Here is a 14,359-nt window from a genome sequence, read left to right as displayed (position 1 = left end):
AAGTTCATGACAATGAGGTTCCAATTTCCTCTTGGCATTTTGAATTGAGCAGAACAGATGCCGAAAACATTTTGCACCAGTCACCAGAGAAGCTGTTTACTGTGAGGTATCAAGTGAGTATTCCGCAATAATCACACAGGGAGAAAACTATACAGCTGCTTTATGATTTATAGTCATTAATCGACATGCTTCCTTTCCAGGATATTAAATAGTGGCATGTTACCAAGCCATCAGTCACTTCAAAGCACAAAACTCCATGCAATACAAGCTGAGGACATGCACCGGTGTGCAAGCTATAGAGTCCAGATGTTGTCTGGCACAACCACTACACTGGAAATAAGAGCATTAAATTGAAGAAAAAAATAATTGAGGAAACAAATTTGGTGTAAAGGTTGTTTAAAAAAATAGGAAACAAAAAATGAAAGCCAAATAGTTCAATCTATTGAAATCTTTTTTTAAAAATGAATATTCGATTTGGAGATTTTCCAAGACAAATTCCCGACTTGGATAACATTTTTTTTAAAACGTGATTAATCGCACACGTATTGTGAAAATAAGCATATACAGTTTATCTTGTTTAACGCATTCTTTTTTTTTTTTTCTATCATTTGCTATATCCAGCAAAGTAAACCACCAGATTGACGATTCTCAAAAAACGACTTTCTGCAAGCCTTTTTCCCCAGGTAAATTTAGAGGTCTTTCCAAAAGAGGAAACTTGGAGACTCCAAAAGGACACTAAATAACCAAATGCGTTTCTGCACACCAAAGCACTTGGAAAAAAAAAACATTACAGAAAAAAGAAAAAACACTTGCTTTCTCCAGCCAAGAAACATAGTATGCGTATCATCTGGCCACAGTGGTGTCCCGTTCAGTCTGTATTTCACTTGCGCTCTTCATAATCACAGAATATGACAGAGCTTGTGTTTTAAAGTGAAACACACACTGGAATGAAGAATAGCTCTGTGTGTAAGTGTGCACACAACGTGCAGACTGCACATTTAGCAGTCACCTTATAACAGTCCTGTTTGTATTATGATTAATTAAACAGCCCTACTTCTAACTCCACTAACTTTAATATATGCACCCTGCCAAGCTGAGTCTCTCCCCATGAAATCTCAAGACTGTTAATCTTCCAGATTCTCTGACCAGATTAGCTTGGATTTAAGTCCACATTTTTGGAACGGCAACCCAGCTGGAATAGCCATTGCATTTTTTTCTTTCCTGCTGCAAGCCATTAGGAAAAAAATGATTGACATGCCTGAAAATCATGTTAATTATGTTAAATCATGAAAGGGATTTTTCTTTTTTGGGCGAAGGATAAAATGAGAGGTGAGCGAGTGAGACTGATGTTGCAGAGAGGCCTTTCAGGATACAAGAGAGGAAGCAATACATGAAGAGAATGACCACATGGATTTCCTTTCATGACAGAACGATGGTCAAGTAGAGAAGAGGAAAAGATGGAAGTAGGAAGATAGAGCCAGAACAACTGCAAAAAAAGGCCAGAAAAAGACCAACCCTTTATCTCAGATCTGATCTGCGGGTGATTATATATACAGTAGTCATTTACATTTCATATTAAAATTCAAGTATAACTTTGATGATAGGTTTTGATCCACTTCAAATGTTGACTACTGTGTGTATATGTATGTATGTATGTATGTATGTATGTATGTATGTATATGTATATATGTATATATATATATATATATATATATGTATATATATATATATATATATATATATATGTATATATATATGTATATATATATATATATATATATATATATATATATATATATATATATATATATGTATATATATATATATATATATATATATATATATATATATGTGTATATATATGTATATATATATATATATATATATATAAAATCCTAATAATCCTGCCAGTGTCTGCGTTTTTAATGTTAACCAAACAACAGAGGGCAAAGAAAAAAAACACTCACTGCTCTTGAACTTTAAAAAGGATATGAAGACTATGCAGTGTTATTTATTTGATTAGCGTACTTTATTAAATTTCAGTAGCCGAAGAGCACTGTTTATTTCATTTGTATGTATTGTATTTATGTTAAGTAAACTGACTGTTTAGTCAAAATGTAGGCTATTAAATGTATACATTAGTTAAGCCAGTAGTTTGTGCTGTGGTATCAAATTGGGATAGAGCAATGTGAATTTTCACTGGCATCTAAAATGTTGGTGTCATAACTGCCTGTTTTTGTGTCACGGCTGGTCAATTGTCTTAAGTCACCGGCCATTCAAAGGTGTGGCAAAAAAATTAGTTTTAGGCCCTGTATATACACACACCGTATATAGGAGGTTTAGTCTCAATAACAGATTGAAATGTGCACAGTCACAAAGAATACCACACAAAGAAAGTGGAATGTGACTAGTAAGTGACCAAATTTGATTATTCCTCTGACTATCAGTCCATTACTTGTGATTAACGAAGGTGTGGGCACAGTGTGACAGAAGAATACACACACACACACCTCCCCTACCATTAACCTGCCTTATGCTAGCCTGCGTCAATTAAAGCCCACATCAGGACTTGGATGCTAATGGCATTTGTTCACAATGGCCACGGTTGTACAAACATAATCACTGCTTGCCTACACGTAAATGTGCTCATGTACACGCAGGGGCAGGAATGAGATCAGCGTGCCCTGCTGAATCACAGCCATTGTTTCCCCCAAAGTATTTATTCATCTCCTTTTAGATGGTCAGCGTGTTTTACAGAGAGTAAGACTGAGAATGAGAGAATGATGTGGCAAGAATAAGAAAAGTGCCATACATTAAAGAGCATCAATGGACATTAATCATGAACAACAGGAATTAGATGGAAACGCACATATTAACAGTATGTTTCTATATCCTTCAAGTCATTTAATGGGAATATTGGGAATACTATTGAGTGACAAGCAAATCAGTAAATTGTGTTTTTCAATATACTGATTCAAAACTGGTTCATTGATAAAGGTTTGAAGTAGGAAATAAAATTCTTTACATTTTTTGTAGTATCTGCGACTATAGAGCATGTTTTACAAATGTACAGAAGTGTCATAGCCGGAGACTAGTAGTCGCCAACCAAAACAGCAAAAACATTGAGCTTAAGTCTTGTTTAACTAAACTTAAACTATTAAAAATAGTTTTTGTTAATCAAAATGAAGCTGCAGTAAAATAAATCTGAAATATTAAAGGTAAACTTAATTCGACTAACTGAAATGAAATAAGCTGAATTTTAAATTCGAAAATAATTACAAATACAAATACACTAACTAAACAGAAATATGAAATAATGATGATAATAATAATGACGAAACCACATAAAATTACAAAGACTAAAATATAACTCAAAATCAAAAAATAAAAGCTCATTAAAAGAATTATAAATTATTATATAAAGTATTATATTATACTTACACTAACAGTTTATAATCATTAACAATAGATAGTTAAAGATTAATTATATAAAGACAAAGTATCAAATTATACAAGGGCAAAATAAAAAATGTTTTGCTCCAATTTTTCCCGCTTTCAATTAAACATGCCTTGGGCTTTTGAAAGTGTCTTCCGATCCCAAAACATTTAAAAGGGTTTAAAGTTAAAATGCTACTTAAGGAAGTCTGTTATTTGTGCAGGTTGTATTCCCACCTAGGGAAAAAAAAAACAAATGTAACCAAATGCTGGAGTGTCAGTCACTCATCAACAGCTGAAACTATCATTTACGCCACAGGAGGCCTGAGGGGAGAGAAGGAAAAGTGCTCTCCGTCCTGACAGGAGGAAGAAGGGAGAGGAGGAGTAGAGGAAATGCTTACAGGGAATCAACACGCTCGGCCATTTGGCTGTCAAGCATTAAGTGGGTAAAAGGTAATTCATCAAGGGTCTTCCTCCCTTCATTATAGTCAAAATAAAGTCTCTAAGGGAAGTGTTCAAACGAATGGCAAGAAACTAAAATATATTATCAAAATAGTCAGATGCATGGGGATAAAAAAAAAAAAAGTATATTCCCAGCGAACCGCCAATTTGTGCATCTAGGGTGTTAGATCAGCACCAACTTGAAATATTGTTTAAAGTCTCCCTGTAGTCAATCATTTTATCCCTTAAAACTCATCTTTGATCACCAAAATTACATATTTAAAAACAATTTCCTTGAAAAAAATTCTTCATGCCTTAAAATAGCTTGAATGTAACTACACCCTTGCTTCATTTAGTATACGCGGTTCTATGAATGTGCAAATTATCCCTACCTCCACTCACACCAGCCAGTCGTACGATAATTATTGTATTTATACAATGAAAAAAAATCCCATAATGTACGATCATTTCAGAATTTTTGTGACAAATGATGGTCGTTGTAATCATAGGGCTTCTATACTCATTGATCTAGCTGTGTATCCTACGTCTACAGTCATGATTGTGCGGAGAACGTGAACGTGGTGTTACGCATGTCTTCCATCTCATCTCACGTTACGTCTTCTCGGCCAATCATCGTGGAGAATGACTCTCTCACGAGCACAAGTTAACGTTCCTGCCGCTGCAGGTTGAGGTTGATAGGTCAGCAATAAAGTAATTTGCAAGTCGTGCAAGTTTGGTCTTGATAAATAGCTGTATTCTGTATGATCATTTTCTTCCAAATACGATAATTTTGAGATTCTGGTATGATAATTGGACATTTCCAATCTGGCAACACTGACAGCAGCTCAGAGATCCACTAGTTGACGATCACACGTTGAACCGTGTTTTCGAGACTGTCTTTGGTTCACTGCAGTTTAAAGGAGAAAATACTCAGCAATGGTGTCGACTTATGAATTTACACATGGTTTGTCTTAAAGCTTATTAAAAACACCACATAGACATATAAACAACATTAAAAGCTGGATTTTCACCACAGGCGGACTTTTTCGTGCAATGCAAGTTTTCTTGAAGAGCACTACAGTACCCACAGGGCTACGCTTCACAGCTCTGCACTCAAACGTGCTTCATTTTCCCAGAAACATGATCTCCACTGTGGAACCGCTCCACAGGGCGGAGTACTTTCTGTGTCTTCTTTTAAAAGCAGTAATTTATAGCGTCTCAGGTAGTCAACTCTTCCCCTTTACAACAAACACCTTTTCATTACAAAAGGAGGATGATGAGACAACGGAGAGGGAGAGAGAGAGAGAGGGGGAAGAGGTATCTCTGCATAGCCGGAGGATACAGATGGCAGCTATTTCACACCTCCAGCTCTGGGGTCCACGTTTATTTAAAGCCTTCACAGGCGGCCAGAGCAGAAGTGACCGCTCATTTTATAATGTAATGCAAGGCATTCAGAAGTCTCCCGGGAACACTGTATTTCCGAAACCCAAAATACGGGGATGACGGTAGGGAAGCACGTTCGGGCCTGTGAGAGCCACAGGCACTCGCTCCGCTGGAATGATGCCAAAGGACACATTTTTCAGGGTTTTATTTCAGCTGCTGTTTTTTTTGTTTTTTTTCAACCCGTTTGCCTTTTTCACTCTCCGTCTATGACTTGAGCGCTTGAAAGTCCTTAGGGTTTTAAATGGCTATTTTGGATATGAGGTGGAAATGGAGAACAAATGGCATCCAATTGTAAACTTCCACAGCTTTCCCCCACGGCATACGACTGACATACACCTTGAATATGGTTTGAGAAAGTGCATATAGTGATACGGCATAGCTATACAATCATGTTGTACAATATTGACAGATATCAAAGTCTAGCTCATTTTAATAGGGACAAATTGTGGAAAACAGTATTTGACTTGCTCTTCAGAATAAGTATAATAACAACAACATGACGAAGATAGATGTTTGATGTACTATGTAGGCATAGTTTCCTGAATATACGCTTAAAAATAGGCCACTGAGATATCGTAATGATGTTCTTTTATATGAACACATCTGCAAAAGAAAACAAAAACAGCCTGTTTAATTCAGGCCCAGACAGAGGGTGGAAAACAATCACACCTGTTTTTGTTGAAAGAAAGCTTAAGCAACATTAAAGTAAAAAAAAAAAAAAAAAAAAAAAGCTGCCATAAACACGTAGGATATGGCCAATTTAAAAACTATTTCAGAGAGCTTAATTGCAAAGTGTCTGAGACATGGTTTATTGTTAACACATCTTCAACTGAGATACAACAAGAGGACTACAACAAAAAAACACTTACTCTCTTCTTGGGTGGCTGGTCTGCAATGGGACTGAAGAGCCTGAGTTAGGAGTATTGAGATCAGCAGCAGCATGGTCTTCATCATCGTCATCATCATCATCATCAAGGGTTCTCTACATCTGAACTCTGCATCCAGCCCAGCTCTCCATTAAAACAGCTAGGACATCCGCACTGCGTGTGAGGTGAAGAAAACCAGAAAGCGAAACAATTAAGAATATTTCTCTATTCACAACCAATGATTAAAGACAACATGTGGCATTTATGTTAGCTGGTGATATTGTTCTCCACACACCAGACCATTAATTTCAGAAGCAAAAAAACATACAATAACCTTCTCTTTAGAGTAACTTGAACTGAGGAGTTGTACAAATTAACATCAGGGACGCTACTGACGAAATTAATCTTATGGCTTAATAGAAAAGAATCCCTGACAGAGAGTAAAACTCCCAGTAAAACTCTATAATAAGAGTCACAGAAACCCCTACATGCTTTGAGCAGCACAGATCAAAGTTTCTTATAAACAGCCTGATAAAACTCTCCATCCATCTGAGCTGTAACCATGAAGCAGACGAAAACATAACTTTGCTGAATAAGGTCAATACTGGAACAGCGCGTCCTTTAAGAACTCAAGGATTTTAACCTCAGACTTTTCCACTACATCATTGTCTTTAATGAGTTTGCGTCAACAAAATCGCCTTGAACAGTAAGCTAACGTGGCTCTCTTTGATTTTAGTTAAATTATGTATTGAAGACAATGCAAATGTAGAAATTTGATTGCATAAACCTTACATATTTTTTAGTAGAAAGAACCGTTTCGTAGCGCAGATCTGCAGGAGATCTTACAAACACACGCAAGTAAAAACGCACAGAAACACAAACACACTCTTCCAACCCTTCACGGATATCTGTCAACCCTGAGCTGGTTTAGACCCCAGCATGACCCCTTCACGCCATTTGTCCTAATAGCTATCGGAACTCCTCGTTCAAACATCATTTACACATTTCAACACACACCCCACGAGCGGATTGGTCTGAGAAAAAAAAAAAAAGCAGCATTTCAGATGGCAGATGTTTTTCCTTCAGAATGTTTAGCTGTGGCAATGTGAGTGTCTTTGCTTGCATTTGGGATTTTGCTTCTAATTCACAAATGTACATCTTAATATGGTTAAAGCTAAAGGTTATATGAACCCTAGACTTTCTAAATAAACTAAATGAAAACTCAACTTACCATATGTGTGACTATTCAACATTAACACAAGAAAAAAAACTCAAGAAATATCCTGGCGAGTCTGTGATCTCATGAATCGTTTTTAATTCTCGAGAGAGATCAGGACCCGGTGGCACCAGCTGTGTGTAAGTTACAACTTAGCATAGCTTTGAAGAAAATGGGCTCTAAGTTACAACTTATGCACTACTAAATATTTTTGCGTTGCACCATTAAGCTTAGTTGAAGCGTAACTCTTCTTATAAACTAAACATTTACTGAAGCCTCCGATCAGGAGTAACGGTTGGAATAGCAGACAGACTGAACTGCATCAATACCCGACAGACTTCAAGTCTGTATAATTCTTACATTTACACTCACTAACATTTTAAGTAAGAGAACATTATGTGAAAAGATTACTTTGTTAGCGGCTCTTCAACACGAACCCGTCCAACAAGAGCACCACTGTGTGCATAGATCACATCAATAAATGTCTTGCTTATGTTTTTTGTATCAGTATTTATTTAATGATCCTTATTTATTGCGTTTCAAATACAGTTTCTGAATGTTATTTACATAAAACATGCATTGTGTTATTCATGATTAAGTAGTATCGTATTTAGCTAATATTTGGACGTTTTTACCCGTTACGTGAGACAATTACAGTTAGTTAAGTGAGACAAAAGAAGTTAGAAGGAAGGATAAACTGAAAATCATGGCATTTCAACAGCGTCTGCTCACATATTTGAAGGCTGCTATTGGATCGTTGAGGGTAAACATCATATTATGTGACTATGCATTACTTTACAGAGGGTTTATGACCTACTAGATACGTTCTGCCTTAAGAACAAATTGTGCAACTGAATAAAGTACAGAGTTAGTTACAAACTAGCTAGTAGTTACTAAGCCTCTAGTGTGGACTTTATGTTCAAATTTAAGAAGAAACTTACGAACGGCTGGTGCAATCCTTCCTAGAAGCATCATGCCTATTCAAACTGGACACATGCCATTCAATTTAAAGCCAAGAGCATTTCGAATGTAACTTCTATAAATATTAAGGAATAAATTTACAATAATTTCTCTTACACCTATCATTTCTTGCCTAGGACGGTTCTAGCAAAGTCAGTGCATCATAATGCACTTGGAGTCTAATATTTTACAGAACAATGCAATGAGATGTCTATCACCTTCACAGCTGCTCTAATAAGGACAAGAAATTTGGAAAAACACCAAGAAATGAGATTTGATACACATAAAATTTTTCCCATTGAGTTTGGGTTGGTTTCATTTTTCAAGCCATGTCTGCAGCTGGAACAAACCAGAAGAACAGATGATTGGAGAGACGGGCAAACGGTCAGAGGTGTGGGACTCTGAGCTTGTGTCAGACACTGCAAAAGACACTTACAACAACATACCAATGATCGTCTCCAGGACAAAAACATACAGAGAAAAGCCCACACACATCAGACTACATGGAAAAGCAAGAAAACAAAGACCTACTAATGTAAATCTGCTCTGTTTCAGTAATATACTGAAGTGTAACAATATACAGTGCGAACGAGACATGACAAAACCAGGAAGCTTCCATTATAATCAAGGCGACATGGTGTAAATAAGGGATTTAGGCATCATCTTATTGCAGTAAATTATTATTATTTGAGGAAGACAGTTCTCAGCCTGTAGTAGAATATTGGCTGCACACAAAACTCAGTATTGCATTACAATATCAAGGGACATTTTATATATTTCTAATTTATTTAAATCAATTTTTTTTTTTTTTCTCAAAACGGAGAAAGGTTGAACACAGTCCATGGGAAACTCCCATCAGGACAGGTGAGCTAAGAGGAACCGGATACGATGAACAGCTACGATTTGCAACAAGTATCTTTAAACCTTCAGATGTTAGCTAATCCTTGGTTGATTGCTCTTTAACACACATGCTAGTTCTTTTTTTCAGCCATGGTCTGATATATTATCGAAGATAACATGTTTGAATTTCTTATCCTCTGTCTACATGACACCCTCTCCAATATTGCATCCATTAAATGTGTAAAAAATTCAGAACTAAACGTGTACTAAATTTGAGTAAACCTGTGCTCATTTTCTCTCTTTATCTCTTGTTTTCTCAGTGTAGTCTTTTTACTGAAGCAACAGGTCAAGTTTACATGGCTGGAATGTCTAATGTACCCTAAACTAGTTTTAACTGTTAAACACATTTAATGAATATGCTTTTGGGGAAACAAAAATGGTATAGTTTAAGAAAATCGCAAACCAGAAGGCTTAGTTCATGACTAAATTACTTGGCTTAGTTTCTGCTGATGTAAATGTTTGAACTTTTTTTTTTTTTTTTAAGTTCCTCTGTTTACGTGAACTATTTCTAAGTAAAACAAACAGCAGAACAAACATTCAGCTGATTATATTTAAAGTCTTTTCCACGGTGTTCACTTTGAGAGGGAAAGACACGCAGACGGTCGAGAGAGAGAGAGAGAGAGAGAGAGAGAGAGAGAGAGAGAGAGAGAGAGAGAGAGAGAGAGAGAGAGAGAGAGAGAGAGAGAGAGAGAGAGAGAGAGAGAGAGCATGGAATAAAAAGAAATCGGCCAAGTCAAGTGGAAAGAGAAGTTAGTACCCTAATTAATGAACCCCAGCATGTTTTTCTCTCTCTGATCATTGGAGGGGAACATGGCGAGAGCGTATAGCAGGCCCAGCTCATTACTACTGGAGCGGAACATTCCAGAGAACAGCATTGGTTTGTGTCGGAGACGGGACGCCTGACCTCACTCATTCCAGTGCCGGTGGGAGCCAGAGCCATAGCCGGCCCACCAAACCAAGAGTCTCCAGACTGCCACTCCATAGGGAGGCTATTAGGGCCAGGCTGATGAACTTTACCTGCAAAACTCTTTACTAGCCGCATTTCCATTACCCTTCAAATTGCGTGAATTGAAAATAGGCCCAATGGAAACGCGTAAATTTCGCAAAAACTCCCATGTATCGCAAAAACTTTTACTCTTGCATGATCTAATTTTACTCTCGCACGCCAAATCTATTGCCATGATTTTCGATCGCGAAAAGAAAAATGGCATTTTAGTCACATAACATTGGTTCATGGAAACGCCATCATTTCGCAATAGTTTTTTTATCAACATTTAGAAAATATTCTATAATGTTCTTAAAAAAACGAGATCCCAGATGAACCCCTAACGAAACTGAATCTGGTGTTGAAAAGGACATCGTATTATACCCTAACCTTTCATATGCAAAAACTAAAGGCAGCCATTTTGCTTTGTCACAGATGTGTAGATGTAAACAAAATAAGGCATTGTAACGCATCTCTCCATTTTGAGACCTAATCTCCTTCTAAAGTTTCATGCTAAAGCTCTCAGACAGTTGTGTAATAGTAACTTTCCTTTTAAAAGTGCTGGGCGATGGTTTACTGTGCCAGCCCAGCCCTGCCAGCCCAGTAAATTAGAGGGGAAAGAATTCCTCTTCTCTCCAAACTCTTAACAGCGTACTTCCACCGGAAGAACAACCACAGCATCTCCATCCATTTGCTTCCTTTCATTTCACTATAAAGCAGTCACTACAAGATCAACACAACAAACCAAAACAAGGGTTTAGGACTGTATGCAGAACATGAAGGCTGGCTCAAATCATTGCGCTCACTCAAATACATCCATTATTATCCAGAAATGCACAGTAAACTAGCTATTAATGCAACTCAAACTGTCAATGCCATATCCCTCTATGAAAATACGAATGATGCTTTGCAAAATACTCTTACTTCACTGCAAACCAGATGAACCAGTGACCTGTCTGGAGCGGCTAACAGTAAAATCACTGGTCAGATCCTGAGGGACGAGCAGCCATAATGATTTCCCCTCTAATTTATGTAATTGATGTAATTATGGACTTAAACAACTACATTTTCACAAGGTTGGTTACAGTTCTTCAGTACTGGCTGAAAAGGACTTAAGAAAACTAGCAACATTAACAAAAAAACTTTCAAATGAAAGCATTAAAACTGCTGCATGAATACATGGACCGAACACTGAGCTTTATGTTCAGTGGAAAATAGTTTCAGGATTTAAATGAAATTACAGTAATGTATAAAAAAAAACTTAAAAAAAACTCAAGCTACTATATGGTTCTTGCACAGATTGCCTGAAAATGTTCATATCTAATTGACTGTAGTTTGCTCACATTTCTGCATCGACTTGCAACTCTGGGTCAAGTCTGCGCATGCAGTCGCCAGCCAGCGCGTCGCCATTCATAAACCACTCTGCTTTTCCATCATGTTCCTCACACCGGTGGAAAGGTGGAAACTGTCCGTGAATGTCTTTACTTGAAATTGCAATGGTGACTTAACAGCAGGGAGAGTATTTAAAAGCTCAACTAGAAGAAAGGATGTTAAGTATATGCAACTTTGATGTAAAGCTTCAATGATTAGAAAGTTCAAGACTGTGCTGAACAGTCCAAGAATGAAGGGGGGGATGTATTTTGCACTACTCTGAAATTATCTAGTGAGTGATGAGGAAGAAAAAGGGAGTGACACTGTGAGGTGGGTGCAGAATTATTTTGCTATGTACAAAGTGACAGAACAAAAGGCCTTATAGCACAACTAACTAACTACGACTCAAGATTGTTGAATTCATTTCTGTAAAAACATACATTTCTTTAGCTGCCCAAAAGCCCTATATTACAACAAGACTCAAGCTTGATGAATTAGGCTAATTTCTGTGAAAACATACATGTCTCTGCCCAAATAAAGACATAAATGTGACTTTCAGCTAGAGAGACGTTTTTTCTGTCTTTGAAATGCTGAAATGATTTCAGGATTTCTTGCGTCTTTTAACAATGTGTGTTTTTTTTACTGAATTATCCTTCAGCCACAGTGCCATCCAAACTCATACCTCAGTATAGTTACGTTGTTTGTGTCTTTTTTTTTTTCTTTTCTTTACTGTGGAAAGATAAACAACTGCAAGAATAAACCTGCCTTCACATCAAGATAACATGCAATTATTTTGGGAAAGGGAATCTGCAAATTCTCATGGATGAAGGGCCAATAATGCATGAAAACACTGATTCACAAAATAATACTAATAATTCTAATTAAAACAGTGCAGGGACAAAATTAAAAGTAACTGTCAGGGTCCCAAATAACTAGGGAGAAAATCATTCTTAAGTAACCTAATAGCTTAAGAGTTGTAACAAATGCTGAACACAATTACACCTTTTCCACAGAAGCCACTAAGTGAAACAGAAATCCAATATCTTAAGCTAAATATGCTTACATATTCCAATCGATTTTTCGATTTTGAAAACATTATTTCGCTGTACTGTCCTCCTGGATGGCTTCAAATATGAGATGATGTGCGAGAGCGCGCGTGACAGTAGGCTACAGGCACGCGCATCAACTCGCTCTCATAAAAACATCAGATTTGGGGCCATTTGATAATGAAAGCTAATGAGATCCCACAGCGTAGGCTACTCATACGAAAACCGTAAGAAAAATAAATAAAATAAATAATAATAATAATAATAATAATAATAATAGCTGGTCAGGCTCAATAAAATACATTAACATTTAAACAAACTGCCCAGTCAAAATGACTTTCCGTTTAAATACATTTTAAAGTGATTTAAAGAAGGGCCTCTTTTGGTTTCTGACAGACGAATAAAATTAAAATGATTCAAGTAACGTTGCAAGATGAGTAGACAAAAAGAGAAAAGAAAACGAAAAACACAGCGTTTCTGGAAACAACTGTCATCAAACTCTTCCCAACAGTGTTTTTATACTGTCCTGGCGTTTTTATAAAAACTCTACTGGTATTATTCAAATCAATAAAATAGCAAAGCATGTGTATTTGATTACAGACTCTAGCAAGAGTCCATTTACAGGCGTTACTCACCTTTTTCTTTCTGAAGCAAATCCTTTCTGAAAAGAGTCAATCCCAGATCAGATTTAAAAGTTCATAGAATACAAGCTCCCAAAAACAGTCAATGGACGAAACTCCACATTTCTTCCTCTGTTGTAAGTTTAGCCTTTTTTAGTTTTCATTAAACCACACGGATGTTACGCGTTCGAGTCGCCTGAGTGATAATCGTTTGAAATCAGTGAAAATATTCGGCGGAGACGCGTGCTCGTACTAAAGATCGCGTGAAGATGATTTCGTTAAGTATCATAACGTTTAAGACTCGCTCATAACACCAGCAAACCGATTTTCGACCGTGTTCGTCCGTTTTTCTTCTGAAAATCCCACCCGTGAGGATTTTGTTTTGTTTGCGCTCGTGCGACAAGGAGGTAGAGGGGAAAAACTTTTACCCCAGTCGCTACTTCGGTCGAAAGTCAAAACTAACCAAAACGATCAAATGCGCTTTTACTTGAGTCGCAGTCCTCTGTATAAATCGGTCTAGCTTCGGAAAACTAACTTCACTTTTGAGTGTTTGTACTGGTTTGTAGATAGTCCGTATCGTCGTCCTCCCCCAGCACTACAGAGGATACAGCTGCGAGATTCCGCACTCATGGATGGAGGAGTGTGTGTGTGATCAGAAAGACCTGACTCCCCCTCCATCACTCCAACACCTCAGGACTACCAAACAGCTCGCCCAGTGCATCTTGGGATTGTAGTTTCTGTCACACTGAGACTAAAAGAAAAACAATAGCCTACAATTCTACATTTCTTTTGAAATTACATTACATTACATTATAAGAATAGAGACACAGACTGGTTGAAGTCCCCATGAAATCATCACCCACATCAAAAGTTGTTTGGCTTTTAGTATGAATATGTTAGCCATACTGTTGTCTATAAGCTAGTGTGATCCAAAAACAATGACAAAATTCGCATTTAGAAGATATAAACGTTCAAAACATACAGTCTCTCACTTTTGTCAATATGAATCAATGATTTTGATGACATCACTCTGCACTTCTAGCCTGGCTCCGCCCTCCTACGTACTTCCGCTCAAT

General features: G+C 37.1%; 1 protein-coding gene across 3 annotated transcripts in view; it reads right to left on the bottom strand.

Annotated features, from left to right (window-relative positions):
• The window catches only part of LOC311065669 (fibroblast growth factor receptor 1-A), a 42,442-nt gene extending 28,476 nt beyond the window's left edge, over positions 1-13,966 (bottom strand). For 2 of the 3 annotated variants that reach the window (XM_084086331.1, XM_084086332.1), the window contains exons 1-2: positions 13,299-13,966; positions 6,189-6,359 (exon numbers count right to left, since the gene is read on the bottom strand). In XM_084086331.1, coding sequence (XP_083942457.1) covers positions 6,189-6,291 — 103 coding nt within the window. In that variant the 5' untranslated portion in view covers positions 6,292-6,359; positions 13,299-13,966. The remainder of the gene's footprint in view (positions 1-6,188; positions 6,360-13,298) is intronic. The other variant, XM_084086333.1, reaches the window with a different exon arrangement.
• Positions 13,967-14,359: the final 393 nt, after the last annotated feature.

The sequence above is a fragment of the Abramis brama genome, assembly GCF_963993115.1.
Source record: "Abramis brama genome assembly, chromosome: 16".
NCBI classification, from domain to species: domain Eukaryota; kingdom Metazoa; phylum Chordata; class Actinopteri; order Cypriniformes; family Leuciscidae; genus Abramis; species Abramis brama.
The sequence above is the reverse complement of the archived record's forward strand: the minus strand, read 5'-3'. Positions and strand labels throughout refer to the sequence as shown.